Below are 18,657 nucleotides of genomic sequence, written 5' to 3' on the forward strand. Positions count from 1 at the left end.
CAAAATCCTCTTTGGCACCAGTTCTGCGGAAGTCCCCCTTTCTGAGATTGGCTGGCCTTTTCAGAGCGGTGTAACATCATCTCTCCTTATATAAACCTAAAATTGATGTGAATTCAACCTTTAGATCAGTAAGGACGTACCATCTGTTTTTAAGCAAAAAGAACTTACATGGTAACCTTAAGGAAATTTTTGTCATTTTGAATCTTAGACTATCTCTGCTAGTAGCTAAACAGCAGGAGTTGCCACCCTGGTTTTTATTATGTAAATTAGGATGATCCAGAACTGCCTATTATGTAAATTATTATGTAAATTAGGCTGATTCTGAGATCTGCCTGTTTCTATTTACTTTGTGTTGGGATTAAAGGCACGTGCCTTCATCAACTTGTTCAAATATTTTTTCTCAAATCAATATCATTGTAACTCAAAGCCTTTAAATGAAAATCAAGCAAAGAGACAAGCAAATTTTAAGTTTTGGATCAGTTGTGCAAATTTAGGCTGTAAAAAGCAAAACCCAGTTGGTTATATTTTGGAATCTAGTTGTTGTTACAGTGAATTGGTGGACTCTTGCCAGAAAGAGCTGACAAGTATCTTGCAGCCAGAGAGCTTTGAATTTTAGCTGTTATTAATCTAATTTTATTATAAAGAGTGACCTTTCTATTGTCTGTAAATTAGTATTCCATTCCTTGTTTTTTTCCCCCATTTTCTCCTTGATCTTTCTTGGAGAAGGCATGGAGAAGAGCCATTACCATTAAACATATTGCAAACAGATCCATTGAAAGAATCAGACTAACTTTGTAACCTATGTTTCTTTTAATTGCCTTATAACTTATATTTTCAAGTTTTAGGCCCATGTTAATTAAAGCCTCTTAGTGCTTCTCCATAGAACAGAGGAATGTAAAAGTTCCTGACATTGGCCATCTGCGAGGGCAGAGATAAGGAAGAGAACAAGCAGAGATCTCTACTAGGTGGAGAGAAAATCACCAGCCGGAGCCTGTGAGATAAACTTAGTTTGGAAACTGGGCCAACTGGCCCCAATCCTTCTTCTGAATAGCTCCTGACCTTTGACCCAAAGCCCATAGCCCCCATTCCTCAGAACAGACACGGGATGAGTTAATCACTCTCCCACCTTTAACTGTGGCTATATCTCATATGGCAGGAAATTCCAAACTGACTTGAAGATCAGATATTCCCCAGATATTTACAACAGGGCTGACTGGACCTAAGGGTGCCCAGAACCAACCAATTATCTTAAAAGTTAGATACCTCCTCCAATCCTGAATTGCAACCCCTGAAAATTCCCATGCCTTGTCCTTTAAAAACCCAAGGCCTTTTGTCTCCCAGTGTCACTCCTTGCTGACCAGCAGGGGTGACCCCATTTCGCAATGGTTAAAATAAACCTCTTGCAATTTTGCATCAATCATTGGCCTCCTGAGTTCTCTTCATCCCCCTCGGGAAATTAGGGTCCCCTAGGGTCACCCCCCTTGGGCATAACACCATGACTATGACAACCAAAACAAAGCCAAAAGGGATTAAAACACCCTCTACCTTGGCATTTTTTATTTTAAATGCCGTTTTAGGCCAAGCTCTGTCTAGAAGTCTGACTGCTTCCAGTTCCTTTCTTTCCAGCCACGGCTGCTGAGCTGAGCCAGTCACAGTATAAGGAAGCCAAGCTTGTGTACCCCTCCTATTAGACTATAGCAGCAGCCAGTTTTGTTATGTTAAGTCGCAGGTCTGCCCACAGTAGGCGTTATTTTGTGTTATTAATATTTACTATTGATTTATTTTTTACTAAACCAGCTGTATAACAAAATCACCACACAGAGACTAGGAATTATTTACTTAACCTAGAGCACAATGCTGGGCAATAGTTGCTCCATCCTAAACCTCTAAGCTCGCATAGTTTCCTACCATTCAGATTTTACCCTTTTTACTTGCTTTCAGTCATAGCTTAGGTGCAGTTCATCCCTCCTCATGGTTCCAAGTTCTCTCCGGTTGATCTCTGCTCCTAGTTCTCCCTATCTCTCTTCCTTCCTCTCCCCTCCAGACCAGGATGTCCCACCTTATTCTCTCCATTCCTCAGCGTTGGGACTAGTTGTTTCATTGACAACACAGAGAGCAAATGAAGTCCGGATTGAAACCAGATAGTGGGGTAGAGAAATCGGCATTTGAATGAACAAAGGTACATTCCACAAGAATATTATACCAACTATCTGGTCTATCCATTCTTAGATGAAGAGTGGAAAAGCGGTTATTTGCTCATTAGCTTTGCCATGTAGGTGGTTTTATAGTCCCCCCACAAGTCGCAGGAAGGAGAAGATCTCTTCACCTGTCATGCAGCAGGAGGAAAAAGGCCAAACTTCTCTCACACACCCTTTTGGTCCCAGAGAGCAGCTGTCAAGGATAGTACATCAGACAGTAGCTGACTGACATTAACTTACTCTACCTCTTTGATTCCTGACTTTGAGGTGACCTCCAAATTCAAAATTGATCACCGTTTCACAATTTCCTTATTTTTAAAATTAGAGGCATGGATTCCCATTAAAAGTTTTCAGTTTTAAAGTGTGGCAAGAGTCGCTGTGGTAGACAAAATGCTTGATTGGAGCTGCCCAATGCTGAAGGACAGGAAGAAAGGAGAGTTAGTAAAGGAGTCCATAAATGTGTATTGTTTATAGATAAAATGTATAGTGCGACTATAGAATTATTAATAAGCAATGAGCATGTGGAGCTGGGGTGATGGCTCAGAGACATCTGAATTTGGACATGCCTAAGCTACCAGCTCTGGAGGCTTCTCTCAACCAATCTAGCTGAAAGGGAGAATTTTGGCTTCAATGACAGACCCAAACTCAAGTAAATAAATAAATAGAGATATACTTGAGGAAATATACTCCGATGTAGGATCAAGCCTCCACACATACCTACACAGGTGAGTGTAACCACAGAACATACACACATGTGTAGCTACCCCCCATATATAAAAACTGTTTTCTTAATGATAAAAAATTCATGTGAGATAAAAATGTTTGACATTGGAATACATAACGTCAGACTTCAAAAATTGGAGGCTACTAAAATATTTAAGGCAGAAGTCACCAGTCTAATTGTCATGTGAGTAGGCACTCCAGGTATAGAAGAGACCCAGTGTTCTCAGCTTTAGGGAAGCAGAGGAGGAGAAAACTTTGAGTGTTGTAATGAGGAGGTTCATGTTGAGGGGGGCATTTGTTCTTCTATGAATAAACTGAGGTGAAGTCAGTGGTAGGTCAGTATAGGTACAAACAAATTATTTTCTTTTTAAAAACAGTTCATCTTATTTTATGTGTGTATTTTGCCTGCATGTATATATGTGCACCATATGCTTGTTTGCTGTCCAAGGATGTCAGAAGAGGGAATTAGGTCTCTGGAACTGAAGTTACAGTCAATTGTGAGCTGCCATGTGGGTGCTAGGAATCTAAGCCTTAGTCTGTTGGGAGAGCAGTGGGTGCTTTTAAACACTGAACGAGCCATTTCACCCCCCCTTCCCTTCCCTTCCCTTCCCTTCCCTTCCCTTCCCTTCCCTTCCCTTCCCTTCCCTTCCCTTCCCTTCCCTTCCCTTCCCTTCCCTTCCCTTCCCTTCCCTTCCCTTCCCTTCCCTTCCCTTCCCTTCCCTTCCCTTCCCTTCCCTTCCCTTCCCTTCCCTTCTTTTCCCCTTTTCCCCTTCCCCTTTCCTTTCTTCCTTCCTTCCTTCCTTCCCTTTTCTTTCTTTCTTTCTTTCTTTCTTTCTTTCTTTCTTTCTTTCTTTCTTTCTTTCTTTCTTTCTTTCCTTTTTGAGACAGGGTCTCTCTATGTAGTCCTAGCTGGCACTGGAACTTGATTTGTGGACTAGGCCCACCTCAAACTCAAGAGGTTTGTTTCGCTGGGATTAAAGACACACACCACCATGAGACCTGAGTACATACTCATTCTAAGGGAGGGAAGGAAACAAGAACTGTAGTTTACAATTAGACTGGAATAGGTCAGCTTGTACCTCTGACTTTGCACTGCAACGTCTATATCTTGCAATGACTTATGTGGCAATCATGAGGCTGGGAGATGTCATACAAAGAAAACTTGCAATAACAGGGAAAGCAGACTGTCTTAGAATGAAAACAAAAAGTTAAATGGCTTACTTTTCTTCAGGTATTTTATTAAAAATGCTTGTAAAAGATCATGTATTCTATGATTTTAATTAAAATTACACACACAGATTATATATACATATATATATATATATTTATTTAAATAAGAAAATTTAAGAACAATGAAAAAATAACCCATCATCTAAACTGGGGAAAATGGTTGTGAGCGTGTCACTGTGACTTCTCCCTCGTTCTGTCTTGCAATTGCAGGATCATTACTAAATATGGAGTGTACAACATGCTTTGAAAATATGTTTCAACTGAAGAAACATCTTTTGAATCACTCATGTATTTTCTCTAACACCCTGTTCTAGGAGCTGTGACTGAGCAGCAGAACAGAAAGTCACACAATCCCCCTCCTGGAGTCTGTGTGTTCTTTCCCCACAAAACACTTTCTGAGCAAGCCAGCTGTATTAGTCACTTTGACATTATGACCAAACACCCATCAAGAAGCATTGTTAATGGAGAAATGATTTATTTTGGTTCTTCCATAGCAGCTTGTAGCATAGCTTGTCCACAACCTGGTGAACCAGGAATCGAAAGACTTAGGGCTAGAATCAGAGAGAACTCTCACCCTATATCTCCACCTGGCCAGCTAGGTCCAGAGTCTACAACCTTTTAAAACAGCCCACCAACCATGAATTCTTCAAATACATGGGCCTGTGGGAGGCATTTCTCATTCAAACCAGAACAGTACCGTTCTCAGCAACCACATTCTGGTCTTCAAAGAATTTTTGTTTTGTTTTGCTTGACAAGTGCATTTTGGGTGGTATGGCCAGACTTTTTTTTTTTTTTTTAACTGGGAAAAAACTTAGCCCCTGGCCATCTCAAGTAGTTTTTTTCAAGTGAAATTAGGAAACTGGTGCAAGGAACATGTGGTTCTCCCTCTCTCAGGAACCACTGCCCTGTACAACACTGACAAGCCTGCCCAGGAAGCTTATTCTTGGTGGAGTGTTAGCTGCCAATAGCAATCTTATTATTACTGGGCTCAGCACAAGTTGCCTGTCTGCAAATTACCTCTTACTAGTATTTACAGACGATTCACTCTCTTTTGTTTTAACTTCTGGTTATCCTCCTGCCTCTGCCTCTGGAGTGCTAAGATTGCAGACAGTGTACTGGATTTGGCTCAGAGGTCTTAGCTTGATGACCTGTTTCTTAGAATATGATACAGTTAGTCAACAACAATAACAACAACAAAACCACCCAAAAGGACACATGAAATGAATAGCAGAATCACTGTGTACTGAGTAGGGCACACAATGGTCTATCACCTCTGGATGCTTTGAAATGTTCTGGATAAGTCATATGTGATCGTGCGAATAAGACTGGGATGCATCAGATATCTTTCCCATTCTAGAGCTATCAAGTTCAACCCCTTTTATGTTAGCCTACAATCCAATGCAGTTCATTATGGCACTTTCATACAAATGTCACCATGCATTGTCCTTACTCATGCCTGCCACCCGCTTCCCCTTTTCTGCCTCTCGCGGGTCCTCTCACTCTCCCCACATAGTCTTCTTACTGCATTCATGGCACATGCATTCTATTTCCCTCTCTTTCACTCCTCTTCCCCTAAGATTTCTTCCCCCTTCTCCCCTTTCCCTCTTACTTTCATGACCCCATCCCCAAATACAGAGTTAAATCTAGACCTGTCTGAGAGGAAACATATATTTTTTTATCTTTTTGAGTCTGGTTTATCTAATAATGATCTTCAGTTTCTTCCATTTCTCCTGCAAATATTGTTATTTCATTTTTCTTTATACCTGAAAATACTTGCGTGGTGTACGTGTGGCACATATTCTTTATCCACTATCTGCGGATGGGCATCTAGGCTTGCTCCACACCTTGGTTAGTGTGAGCACTGCAGTAGCAAACACGGGGTACTGGCATTTGTGTGGTTCCTTGGCTGTATAACACAGAGTGGCACAGGTCATATATTGCAGAAATGAGTGAAGTAGATTAAAAGAGCCTGCTGGTTATTCGTGAATCACACTGTAGAAAAATAGAGGACATTTCCCTCTTCTTTTTAACTTTTTCAGTTCTCTTCTCTTCTCCTCTTCTCTTCTCCTCTCCTCTCCTCCCCTCCTCTCCCCTCCCCTCTCCCTCTCCCCTCCTTTTCCCTCCCCTTCCCCTCTCTCCCCCTCTTCCCTCTCCTCCCCTCCCGTCCTTTCTTCTCTTCTCTTCTCTTCTCTTCTCTTCTCTTCTCTTCTCTTCTCTTCTCTTCTCTTCTCTTCTCTTCTCTTCTCTTCTCTTCTCTTCTCTTCTCTTCTCTCTCTCTCTCTCTCTCTCTCTCTCTCTCTCTCTCTCTCTCTCTCTTTGGTTTTGCAAGACAGGGTTTCTCTGGGTAGCCCTGGCTGTCCTGGAATTTGCTCTGTAGATGAGGCTGGACTTGAAATCACAGAGCTCCTCCTGTCTCTGCCTCCCAAGTGCTGGTAATTGTATTTTTGGTTTTTGAAAAACCTCTACACTAACTTCAATAAAGTACTGCCACTTTTCTATTATCTCAATTATTAATCTGCTTGGAGGATTTCATATTAAGTAAGTGTAATTTAAAGCCTGCATTATTTCTTGGAAGGAACATTGAACACTGACTCCGTTCCTGGCTGCCTGTGTGGCAGACAGAAAGAAAGCTCTTTGACCTCTCACGGGTGGGTGTTTCTCAAACACTTGCATGTGTTTGTCTTAAGCTCTTTTCTCTGAAATACTGGCACTCCCTGGGCCAAGCTGAGCTGTTCCAAGAACCTGCCCAGATCAAGGGATGCTTCCGGGCATGTCCTGGAGGATGAGATCAGCATCAGACTGTGTACACTTAGTACATGGCTCTTCTGGGTGTGTCCAGGCACCATCCATCTGGCGAGGTTTAAATAGTGTGTACAGACATGGGGGACAGAGGCCTTCACCTCTTTCCCAGCCTCAGTGAATACTTTGTTTCATCTTTTCTTGACCTCACACTATGAATTGCTCTGTTCCTCACCCTGAGACTCAGGCTAAAAGACCAACCTGCTTTCCTGAGCCTGTTGCTTGACGATTATGGGGCTCCTCACCCTTGATAATCCTATGAGCCAGTTCAGTCAAGCTACACACACACACACACACACACACACACACACACACACACACACACACACACACGGTTCTCTTTTTTTAAAGAGCCTGGACTAATCATCTCCCCACAGCCGACATGGCTTTTGTTTTCGCTTACGGCCAGTGTTGCCTACCTCAGAATCTATAAGGAACTACTATATAATGTAAATATTACCAGTAATTCTGTGCCTCAAATGGCATCATGACTTCAGCCCACCACAGATCTAAATATGTTTGCCAGCTGTTAATCCATCAACTGCGGTGATCTTACTGAGTTTTGGGGTATCAAATGAGATTATCTGTGGAAATGAGTCTGACAGCCACAAACGAGCCCACAAATGAAGGAGGTTATTATTGTAATTCGTTTAACAGTCCCTGGGGTACTCATACTAGGGGATAGTGGTAAATAGTTAGAAGTAAATGGAGCCTATGCCTTAAGTGTACTGAAACCGGCTTTCTCTTCATGGCTTGCTTAGGGAAAATATTCTTGGGTATTTGACAAAATTATTTCATTACAGAGGAAAAAAAATGTAGAGACTTTACAGTATAGAGCAATTTAGTTAAACTAACAAGTGAGTACATTCCCCTGCCTTTTGCCTTAAGCCATGCTTTTGTGCACATGTATGAAAGGTGAAAACAAAGCAGTAAATTTCACTACTTGCAAGCTGCCTCCTCCTCCTTTCTTTCTTCCTCCTCCTCCTTTCTCTTAAGACTGGGTCTACTTTGTAGCTCTGGCTAGCCTGGATGGACTTGACTATGTAGACCACGATCTCTTGGAACGTATAGAGATCAGCCTGGGTTTGCCTCCTAAGTGCTAGGACTAAAGGCATGCACTACTATGGCTGGCTAGGCGTGTTTTTTTTTTTTTTTTTTTTTTTTTTTGGAAGCCTCAGTTATAGTTTTTATGTGATATGTGCTCCATAGGCTCATGCATTTAATCACTTGGTCTCAAACTGGCAGTGCTGTTTGGAAAGCTGTGGAACCTTTAGAGGGTAGAGCCTCAGTGGAGGAAGTATGTCACTGGAGACAGCGTTGAGGCTGTATAATCTGGGCTCACTTTCTGGTCTCTACTTCCTAAGTGCAGGTGGAATGTGGGTGGTCCAACCTCCTGCCACCATGCCTTCCCTGCCTGCTGCTGTATCTTTCTTGCCATGGTAGACTGTATATCCCTGGAACTGTGATCCAAAAGAAACCTTCTCTTTCTTAAGTTGTTGTTATAGGGTAGATTATCAAAGAAATAAAGATGACCTACCCTTCCCACCCCCTTTCCCAGTGCTGAGATAGAATACAGCACCTGTTCCGCCACCAGCCTGGGTTCCCAAACCTCTAGTTCTTGCAAGATAAGTCTCCTGCAAACCCCTGGACCTTTGCTGCTGTTATTTTCAACATAATTCTGCCTGGGCCACATGCTGTTGTGGTAGTTGAATGGAGCCTATAGACTGATTTTTGAATAATTGATCCCCAGTTAGTGGAATTGTTTGGGAAGGATAGTAGGTGTGGCTTTGTTGGAGGAGGTATATTACTGTGAGCAAGAACATCCTGGCCATTCCCAGTGTGCTGTCTTTGCCTTCTGCTTATGGATCAAGACGTGAGCTCTTAGCACTTCTTGCCTCCATGCCTTTGTTCTGCCATCATGGACTCGAACCCTCTGAAACCCTAAGCCAAATTAAACACTTTCTTTTATAAGTTGCCTTGGTCATGGTGTCTTATCACAGCAATAGAAAAGCAACTGAGACAGTTATGTCTAATTTGAGAACTATATCTGAGTCTGCTGGGTATGTGAAGGATATTGGAAAAGGCATAATCCATGATTCCAAATGTGCTTAATAAAAATAAATCTTGAACATAAACACTCATAAGAGTCTTCTTTGGCACTGGAGCTGGTAGTTAATCACCCACCTTCTAACCTGGAGACAGTCTGGTGTTTGGATGGAACTCTTTGTATTTCTCCCCTCCACTTCCTCCTTTCTCCCCTTCTTTTCTCTCTTTCTTTTATTTCCCATCCATTCTACCTCTCAATAGAGATAAAACATAATCACTTTCTAAAACTGAAAAGTGTACATGTTGAAATTTCAAAATGAAACACCAGGCTTTATGCAGAAGGCATGGGAAGATTACAGCTTGGAGGAAAGAGCAGGCTTTAGGGAAACAGATTTTTAGAGGATGGACTTCCATCCTACTCTGAGGAATTTTACCTTCAAAATTGCTGGTTCTCCCACAAAATGTATTCTAGTGTCGGGGATGTGAGCAGTGCTCTCTGCTGGCCATCGCGTGACTCTGTTGCCACAATGAGTATGTAGTGATAAGCATGTCATAAGCAAGTCTGACCGACTCAGGATATCTATAGAAGCATGGACATCTGGTAGGGGAGAGGCAGAGGCAAGGGCTGAAAATAATCGCTCAGCATGTGTTTCAGAGATGTTATATTCTTAGGATTTAGTACCAAAGAGTGGTGGAACTTTTAAAAATTTAATTTAATTTTTTAATTTTTATTTTTTACAATTTATTCACTGTATATCCCAATTAACTTTTGGGGTGAGGAAGAGCAATGTTAAAGGAAGATAGAAGAGGAGAGCAGGGAAAGCAATGGCTTGCTTCTCCATAATGTTAAACATCATCATTGAAGTCTGGGAGGGAGGGGCCACACTGTTTTAGAAAGCAAGGAGCCTAATGGTTGGACCAGAAGGCACTTTGCTTACCTCCTTGAACCCCACCACTTTAGTCTGTTGAACTTTGATTTTATTGCCTTTACATAACACAAAATTACTGAATCTTGATAGGCTCATGTGTGTTTGTGTGTGTGTATGTGTGTGTGTGTGTGTGTATTTTGTGCACGTGTTCCCAAATGTTTCTGCCCAAGAGAGAATGCAGTCACTATGGCAAAGGCATAGGGAGGATAACAACAATTCCTCAGTCAATACCATATAATTTGCTATAAAAATGGATAATAAGGAAATCTAGTCAGGAATTCCACCCAGAAGGAGACAGTGTCAGAGAGTGGGAAGTTATTGCCTGACTGAGTGACGATGCCAAAGGGCAAGCCTGGTCCTCGCCATTGGTGATCCTTCACACCATCTGCTCTCTGTCAGTCTTCTTTCCTCTTTGTATGTGTGCATATACTTATGCCCATGTGTGCTATATGTGCATATATGTGCATGTGTGCATGCTCATGTTAGTGTTGCACATGTGTTTGGAGCTCAGCATTTGACACTTGGTATCTTCCTCTGTCATTCAACTTATTTTCACTGACTCAGCAGGCTGGCCAGCCAGTGAGCTCCAGGGATTCACCTATTTTTGGCCCTTACCCAGCATTGGAGGTTATAGACAGGGTATGCCTAGTTTTTTTATGTGGGTTCTGGGGATCCAACTCAGATCCTCATACTTTCATGGTGCAAGCATCGCACGGACTTCGCCATTTGCTTCATCCCCATTCCTTGTTCCCAGAGACATATGTGAGCTCCTTCTTAGCCTCATCTCTGACCACATTGCTGCACCTTCAAAGCCTCTGTTATAAGAGTGATGCACAGTGTGTGTTCACACCCTTTTTGACACTCCAGGACTACACAGTGGATGATGTTTTTCTGGTGTTCTAATTCATCTGTTCTTGAGTAGATAGAAGGTCTAACAGGCAGAAGGAGCCATGAACCAGGAGGAAGGAAGGGCTGGGGACAGTGGCTGAGGTTCTGTTTTTCACTCTCTCACTGACTATGTCACTCTGGTAACTCTCACACAGCCCGAGCTTTACTTAATTCTTGAATCTGAAAATCAAGACAGGCACAGCACTAAGCTAAGGCCCCTTCCGAGCACTGCACTGTGGGAGGGGCTGAAGAATCCCCATTATTGCAGAAGCTGGTTACTGGGAGGACACATTTCTGTCCACATAATCTGAAGTAGGAGCAAACAAGAGAAAAGGGAAGAATGATCATGTCAGCAACAGAAAGACATGGTAGAGGGAGGAGTCCAGACACTGCTGCCAAAAAAGTAGGCCTGCTGTGTGTTTATGTGACTCACCAGAGAACAGATGAGAGGCCAATGTTGGGTGGAGAAGGCATTTTAGATGTGTGAAAGTAGATGAGCCTGTTATAAAAGGCAAAGAGAAGCTCTCAATAGACTCTTTGTTCTCATATTCTCTACTCAGTTCTTAGGAAAATCAATGATGAGGGTGCTGAGACAATGACAGACACTACAGGGTTAGTTTGATCAGCTTTTATTGAATCCACTTTGTAAGAGGCATCATTAAATTCTCATACACTTATACTCTGGCTTTCTGTTGTGAGAGGTATTCCCATTTGACAGAAGTAAAAAATGAAAAAAAATTTTTTTTTGATGAATAAAACACATTCACTGGCTAAACTCAGTCGAAAATCTGATTGAGATTTGAGTTGATTTTAGACACTGATTTGGGGTGTATCATGGAATGCCTCTGGCCTAGGTTTCATTAGTCTTCAACATCTTCTAATACCTAGGCCTGAATATTGAACACAGGCCTATGAAACTCAGTGAGGTGGGTCCATATGATTGTAGTAGGGACACCAGGAAAGGAGGTTAGGAAAATATAATATTTTGGTCACTAGATCTCAGAGCACATTAGGCCAAGAATAGGTGTTCTTCAACTCTAGTTGCAAGTGCCCACATCTCAATGTTGGTTCTTCTTTTTTGCTGGAAGAAGTTTGGGAACATTTAAGGCTTCAGATTCATATGCTGGCTGTGGTTATCTCTGGGAGGGGAGTGTCTCAGCTTTAGACATCATTGTGATGGTTGTGTCATAGGCTCCTTCAGTTTAACCCACTTGGGTGGATCCTGTGTGGTGTTCAAAAATCTGAGCTCAGAGCCTAGTATCATGAACTGTTAGTGTGATCATGGATCCACGAGGAAGCATTCTAATTGAGAGAAACTGACTGACTTAGCAGGTTGGGTAAGTACCTGTAGTATGAAGCCTGCTCCCATTACTCCAGCAGGAAAGAGAGACATTTGAACAGCACTTTGTTCAAGTCACATGGCTGGTAAGGCCCAGGTTGGAATTGATGTGGGTGGTAGAGTTCCAGAGCTCTGCACCCATAAATAATAAATAAACCTTGCTATTAAAGATCCCCAGACACATAAACTAGCCAGCCTGCAAAGAGAGATGCACTTTAATGGAGATGTGTTTCAAGTGCTTCGAAGACCAAAGGATGAGATAGTTAGGTTCAGGGAGTGAATCAGCTACATTATCATTTTAAGAAATGTCACATTTTATTGCTCAGTACTTTCAGAGCTTATATCCATGGATTAAAAACCCTAATGAACAATTATATGGTTTGGAGATAAAAGAGAAGGATGAATTTTTATGGGCAGCAGATGCAGCATAACTTTATTTATAAGATTAAAAGCCCCAAGTGTTTCAATAAATAGTTGGTGAGTGCTGCACAGGAGGTGGGTTGCAATACTTCAGAGTGGGGTGATCTGTAGTGGAAGTTTTAGTGTCTTTAAAAACTCAGTTATGTTATGTAAACATGATTTTGTTTTAATCCCCGGTGTGGGATATAGGGCTGCTTTAGACTGTCCACAGCAGCAGACTATTTGTCTCACATAGGCTCTGAGAAGGGCTTGATCTCTGCTACCTGTGCATAGTTTAATTCTGAGGACTCTGGAGAGGGAATAAATGCCAGAGCCAGGAGAGAAATGGGGGGCTCCAACAAAGAAGAATGTTGGTGCTGCTTCCCCCCTGCTGCTCCTGGTTGCTGTTGATGTGGTTTGATGAGAAGAAGTTGGAGATATCCTGAAAGGAAGATTGGACTTGCCCCAAGGAATCCAATGACCCTAATCAGCAGGAAGTAGCCAAAGAGAACTATGCTCCCTCCTTCCCCACTAACCTTCTTATTCTCTTACCTGGTGTTAGAGAGTTGGAATGGATTGGGGTGAAGAAGGGAGAAAGAGATATAAGTAGCCACAATAAAAAATATTAAAAATATTGCACTAGAGTGGTCACTCACAAGGCAGTGAGCACTCACAAGGCAGTGCTTTAATGCTACTTCTGATTCGTTTTCCTTTGGATAGAATAATTTTCACTATCAAGCCCTTCCAAAGCCTATAGCGATGCGTGGCTATGTGCAGTTTCTTTGAACACTAAATGACCCAAGGCAGCCCCCATGGTAACTATCATCCATTGGAGCTTCCCGAGCAATACTGTCTTTGATAATGGAAAGACAAGTTATAAAAACAGAATTAAAAAGTTATGTTTCTGAGGAGGTGCAAGCTTGGGGCAAGCTTTGAGAGTTCGTTGGCTCACCCTACTTCCAGTTTGCTCTGTCCAAATCACATCTGGTTGCAGATGTGATTTCTCAGCTTTCTGCTCTGCCTTTCTGCTGCCATTTCCTCTCTCCATCTGTGGACTCTCCCTTCAGAACCATAAGCCACAATAAAATCTTTCTTCCATTAAAAAAATATAGTTGCTTTGCACCTGTACACACACTCACACACATATATAAAAACATCTAGAATATTCCATTTTTAATGATCTAATATTCCTGGAAACTCCTTTGAATGTATTTCTCTAAATTGTATGAACTATTTCCTTCCCCTAAATCTTATGTTTTTCTTCCTCAGAGCTTATTGTGTGTTTACTAGAGGGCAAGTGTTACCAAGGACAAATGATGAAAACAACACGATGCTTCTTCTCTCAAAGGAGAAAGCCAGGTGAATGGCAGCTCTGGCGTGGACTGCATTCAGGATTGAAGTGGAGAGGTAACGATTACTGGTCAATGGGAAATCAGAAGGGTGTGGAGATTGTTATTTGGAGAAAGGAATGAAATGAGTCAAATGAATGAATTTAAATGTATCCAAATGCAAAATTAGAGAAACCAGAGAGATTCTCTGTAATAGCTTGTATTTTTTAAGTCTAGAGGGAGGGTGTGAGGAACAGCACTAGGAATAGAGAACACTAACTTCCCACTCTTGTGTGTCTTTTGCACATTTTACCCCTGTTTGGCTCTGGATTTTGAAACCTTAGAGTTAAACTCTAAAGCATAAGCAAGCAGGCTGCAGCAGGAGCACCTGTGGTCCAGCCAGCTTCACCCTCGCACAAGTGCTCAGATGTGGTTTGAAAGAGGTTGTGCAGTGGACTGGACCATGATGACTAAATCCTGGTGCTTGGATGGGGAGAAGCATGACTCTGTGTTGTGAAGATCTGTTTTGCCTCCACTGAAATCACAGAATTAGCAAAATAGTATAGTGGGTTTTTTTGTTTTGTATTGTTTTTGGTTTTTGGTTTTTTTTTTTCGAGACAGGGTTTCTCTGTGTAGCCTTGGCTGTCCTGGACTCACTTTGTAGACCAGACCAGGCTGGCCTTGAACACACAGAGATCCACCTGTCTCTGCCTCCCTGAGTGAGCCACCTTGGCAGCTAGTATAGTGCTTTAGTGATGTATATGAGATCAGGATATGAATAATGGGTGTGCCTTCCTGTTTCCACCCACATTTAGTTGCTAGGCTTGTCAGCTTGACAGTCTTGGCAGCCTATGCAGAGTGAGGAACCAATGCCAGCTTGGGCCTGTTTTCCCTTCCAAATTTCCAGCATGCAGGACTCTCTCCTAACACAGAAGTAAAACACTGCAGTACCACAGGCATCTGTTTCTGGGGTTTGGTCTACATTTGGGGCCTGTTTGACTAGCAAGCAGGGCAGTGTCAACACCAAGGTCATAGACTTGTTTGAATAGTAATAAATATATTTGTGGTGTGTGTGTCTGAGAGAGTGACACTATCAGTGTTCTGCCCAGTTCACGATCCCCAAAAGACCAGGAATAAACAGACTCCGCTGTAAATACGTGAGGTTCTTTTTTATTGTAAATTACAAGCTGCAGCTTGGGCCCACACCGCCCACCGCCGAAGCAGTGGGAGCCGAGCGCCCCGTGCCCAGGTAGATTCTGGTCCATTCCAGCATGCTTAAGGCAGGGGCAATTCCTGCCTGGCAGGCATCTATTGGTCAAAATGCTACATTTTGAATTGATTGGCTATAGGAAGGTTCCCAGACCATTAATGATCTGGTGTCCCTCTCTAGGGGTATGGGCCAGTTTCCTAGCAACTAGTGGGTGGGGAAAGAATACAGTGAGGTGGCCCTTCCCCTCAGGGCATTCCTGTACTTCTTTACCTACCTAGTTCAGGCCTTAATTAATAATAGCTGCTAATTTTTAATCTTTTGGTCTCTCATTAGACTTACTGATTCTCCCAAGTCTCAATAAAATTCACACACACACACACACAACACACACACACACACACACACACACACACACACACACACACACGCACACACGCGCGCGCGCAGAGTGTTTTCATTTAATGTTGGGTTTGGGTATCTATGTTCATTCGTGTGTTCTATTCATTGTTATCACTGACTAGAAGGGACCACGGGACAGAGAAAGGCAGAGTTCCTTCCTTTACTATCCTAGATTGATTGACCTTGTTGTATAGTAAAATCAACAGTACCTGAGACTTCTGGAACAAATAAATGGTAGCCCTCAGGAAGATAATTCAATCAGCTTGAGCTCTTGTCTGACAAACACAAGGATCTGAGTTTGAGCCTCAGAACCCACATCAAAGAAGCCAGGCATGATTGTGAGTGCTTGTCATGTCAATGCTGGGGGAAATGGAGAGAAGACCCTTGTGGTTTGTTGACCAGCCAGTCCCATCTACTTGATGAGTTTCAGGCCAGTGAGAGACCATATCTCAAAAACAGGACAGTGACTTAGGAATTACTTCCAAGGTTGTCCTCTGCTCTCCACGTGCACATGTATACACATGCAAACACAAGAGCACAAATACAGTAAGAGTATTGTGAGTGTGGGGTCATAATGGTGGAGCTAGGTGGGACCAAAAAGGTGGAACCCAGTAAGGGAAATACCTTGTGCAAAGGCATCTGGATGAGAGGCTGCCATAGTCAGAGTCCCCAAGCTATTCATCATGAGTAACTCTTTGTTTTGCAGTTATGACGTCTGGAACATTGGGGCCGTCCTTTAAACACAGCCTAGGGGTATTTGGTGGGACTCTCTCCTAAGCCAGAGGTGCCTTGTGATTAAGACTTTTTTTTTTTTTTTCAAACATTAGACATAGAGGCCGTAATAACAAGCCACCACACTAATAAATCTTCCATGAGGTTGAAAATGCTGGGGTCAGGGCCGAGTTCGTGCCCTGGAAAGGGTGCTTTGATGGCCTAGCTGAACCCGACCTTGGGTTTGGCATTGGTCACATGGCATGCTTCTGAGTTCTTAAGTAAAGAGAGGAGCTTTGCAGAATGTGCTGAGGCAACTGGGGAGGGGATGAGCAGGCGCAGGAACAAAAAGAACCGATGAAGATTTATTTGGTTACTTATAAATGACAGGCATCCACAGAGCTTTGAATCCTCACAGCTTTAAGCAACAGTGCAGGGGGAAAATACATTTTAAACGAGAAAGCTGAATACACACTTTAAGGTGTGCAAAGCAAGGCTTTGGAAGTATCTCCTCTCTAACCTTTTCACATGCTCACAGGAAGCAATTTGAAGAATGTGGTGTCCTTGGGAAAAGTATGCTGGTAGCCATTTTGTGGTTCTTGCCTCAGTCTCTATCAGGTTTTTCTAGTTTGACCCGGCTCCCTATTACCTTCCATAACAGGATATACTTTAACTTAAAGAAGCATTAACCTCCCTTGAACTCTGCTGGGAAAGTAAAAAGATCTAGCGTTACAAGATGAAAGAAAAAAATCTCAATGACTCACTGAGGGGTGAATGTGTAATCAGAAAATCTCAGGACCTAGGACTAGAAAACTCGCTTGACAAACATTTCAATGAGGAGGGTCCAGGACCCACAGTTCCTCAGAAGAGGAAGCTGGGCAGCATTCTGCTTCTAACTGGTCAGACGCCCAGGAGCCTGTTTCTTGGAGTAGCTGTTTCTGTGGTTTCACTCTGTTCAAACCTTGAAGTATTCAGGAAAAGTGTACCAAAAATGACATGTATCTTAAGTAGCTTTGGCTGCTAGGTTCTGCTTCCCCGTAGCCCTGTGACCCTTGCAGTTGGCTTACTGCTTTTCATGGTCATGGTCAGGGCTGCTTGTTTGTTCAGGTCTCACACAAGCTCAGGCACTGGCCCAGGTTTTTTGGAATTGGTGCAACTAACAAGAAAAAGAAGGTTGTTGTCACTTCCTTAAACTCATCCAGGAAAGTACTGTAGTAGCCATCATCCAAAATTTGTTGCTATGCTGGTTTTTAAGGAAGCCCCAGAAAGTGATGCTGGCAGGACTTGGCTGGAAATTTTGAGATATTATAAGTATCTGTCTCTTACTGAACCCTTTACCTGGAGAATAGATAGTACATTGCTATCTATCTATAGTACAAATGGATAAACTACAGGAATGGTTTTAATGCTTGATTTATAAATACCTTAGTTTAATCATCAGGCAGTTTCCTTTTATACAGCTGTGCACCACCAGGCTTTCCTACATCACATTAAACTAATAGTCATCTTGATCTAATTCTTCTCCAGTGGTTTCTGAAGGTGTATTTAAACAAAACTAAATGGAGGCCGGTTTTAAATTTATATGGTATCTGCCTAAGCATATGATGGACCATAAACATTAAAGTGGGAATTTTACTTCAATTACTTTTTATGGAGATCATCACTTGTTATGAAGAGGAAAGTGTATTTACAAATGCAAATGTGATGTAGCTTTTGGTTTTAATGTTGAGATAAGGTCTCATTATGTAGCCCCGGCTGGCTTGGCAGGATGGCTGCGACTTGCAGGCCTGTCTCATCAAATTCTATTCTAAAAGTAACGTATCTTCATTGAAAATAAGCTAGTCATGAAGTGGAAAATTGGATTAAGATGTAAAAATTACCTACAGTCCCCTGTCTTACAGAAAATAATGATTAACAAAATTTGGCAGATCTCCAAGTATGTTGTATGTACATATTTTAGGGAACTGAGAACCACTAGAAACATTTCATATTCTATTTTCAACTCATGTCACAGTGATTTTTCACGTCATTAACAATCTTTTTTAATGTATTTGCAAAATATTGAATGGTTTTAAAATATTTAATCCTATAAATAAGTAAACCATAACCCACAGAGTCAAGTCTAGGTTTTTGAATTATATAAATCATTGCCAACTTTGATGACACAACAATGCAGAAATAATTGTTTTTGTGCACAAATATCTAGTGCAAAGTTGGGTTTCCTTATGAGATTTCCTGTGAGTTAGAGAGTTACTGAACTAAAAGGCATAAATTCCAGTAAAACATTTTTGTTACATGGTTATCAACTGTTCTGAGGAAAAGTAGTGTCCACCCACTACAGAGGTCTTAGAAATCTTATCTAACAGCCAACTACACATTATCATTAGACAAATACCACTACCACCAGCACCACCACTATCATTACAACCACTGTCACCACCATCATCACCACAACCAT

At 42.1% G+C, this 18,657-nt stretch overlaps 1 protein-coding gene across 1 annotated transcript in view; it reads right to left on the reverse strand.

The window, feature by feature from the left end:
- LOC110541216 (thioredoxin domain-containing protein 8-like) overlaps positions 1–18,657 on the reverse strand; it is a 57,438-nt gene extending 38,781 nt beyond the window's left edge. The window contains exon 1 of the mRNA XM_021628007.2: positions 18,595–18,657. Coding sequence (XP_021483682.1) covers positions 18,595–18,657 — 63 coding nt within the window. The remainder of the gene's footprint in view (positions 1–18,594) is intronic.

The sequence above is a fragment of the Meriones unguiculatus genome, chromosome 3 (genome assembly GCF_030254825.1).
Source record: "Meriones unguiculatus strain TT.TT164.6M chromosome 3, Bangor_MerUng_6.1, whole genome shotgun sequence".
In the NCBI taxonomy this organism is placed as follows: domain Eukaryota; kingdom Metazoa; phylum Chordata; class Mammalia; order Rodentia; family Muridae; genus Meriones; species Meriones unguiculatus.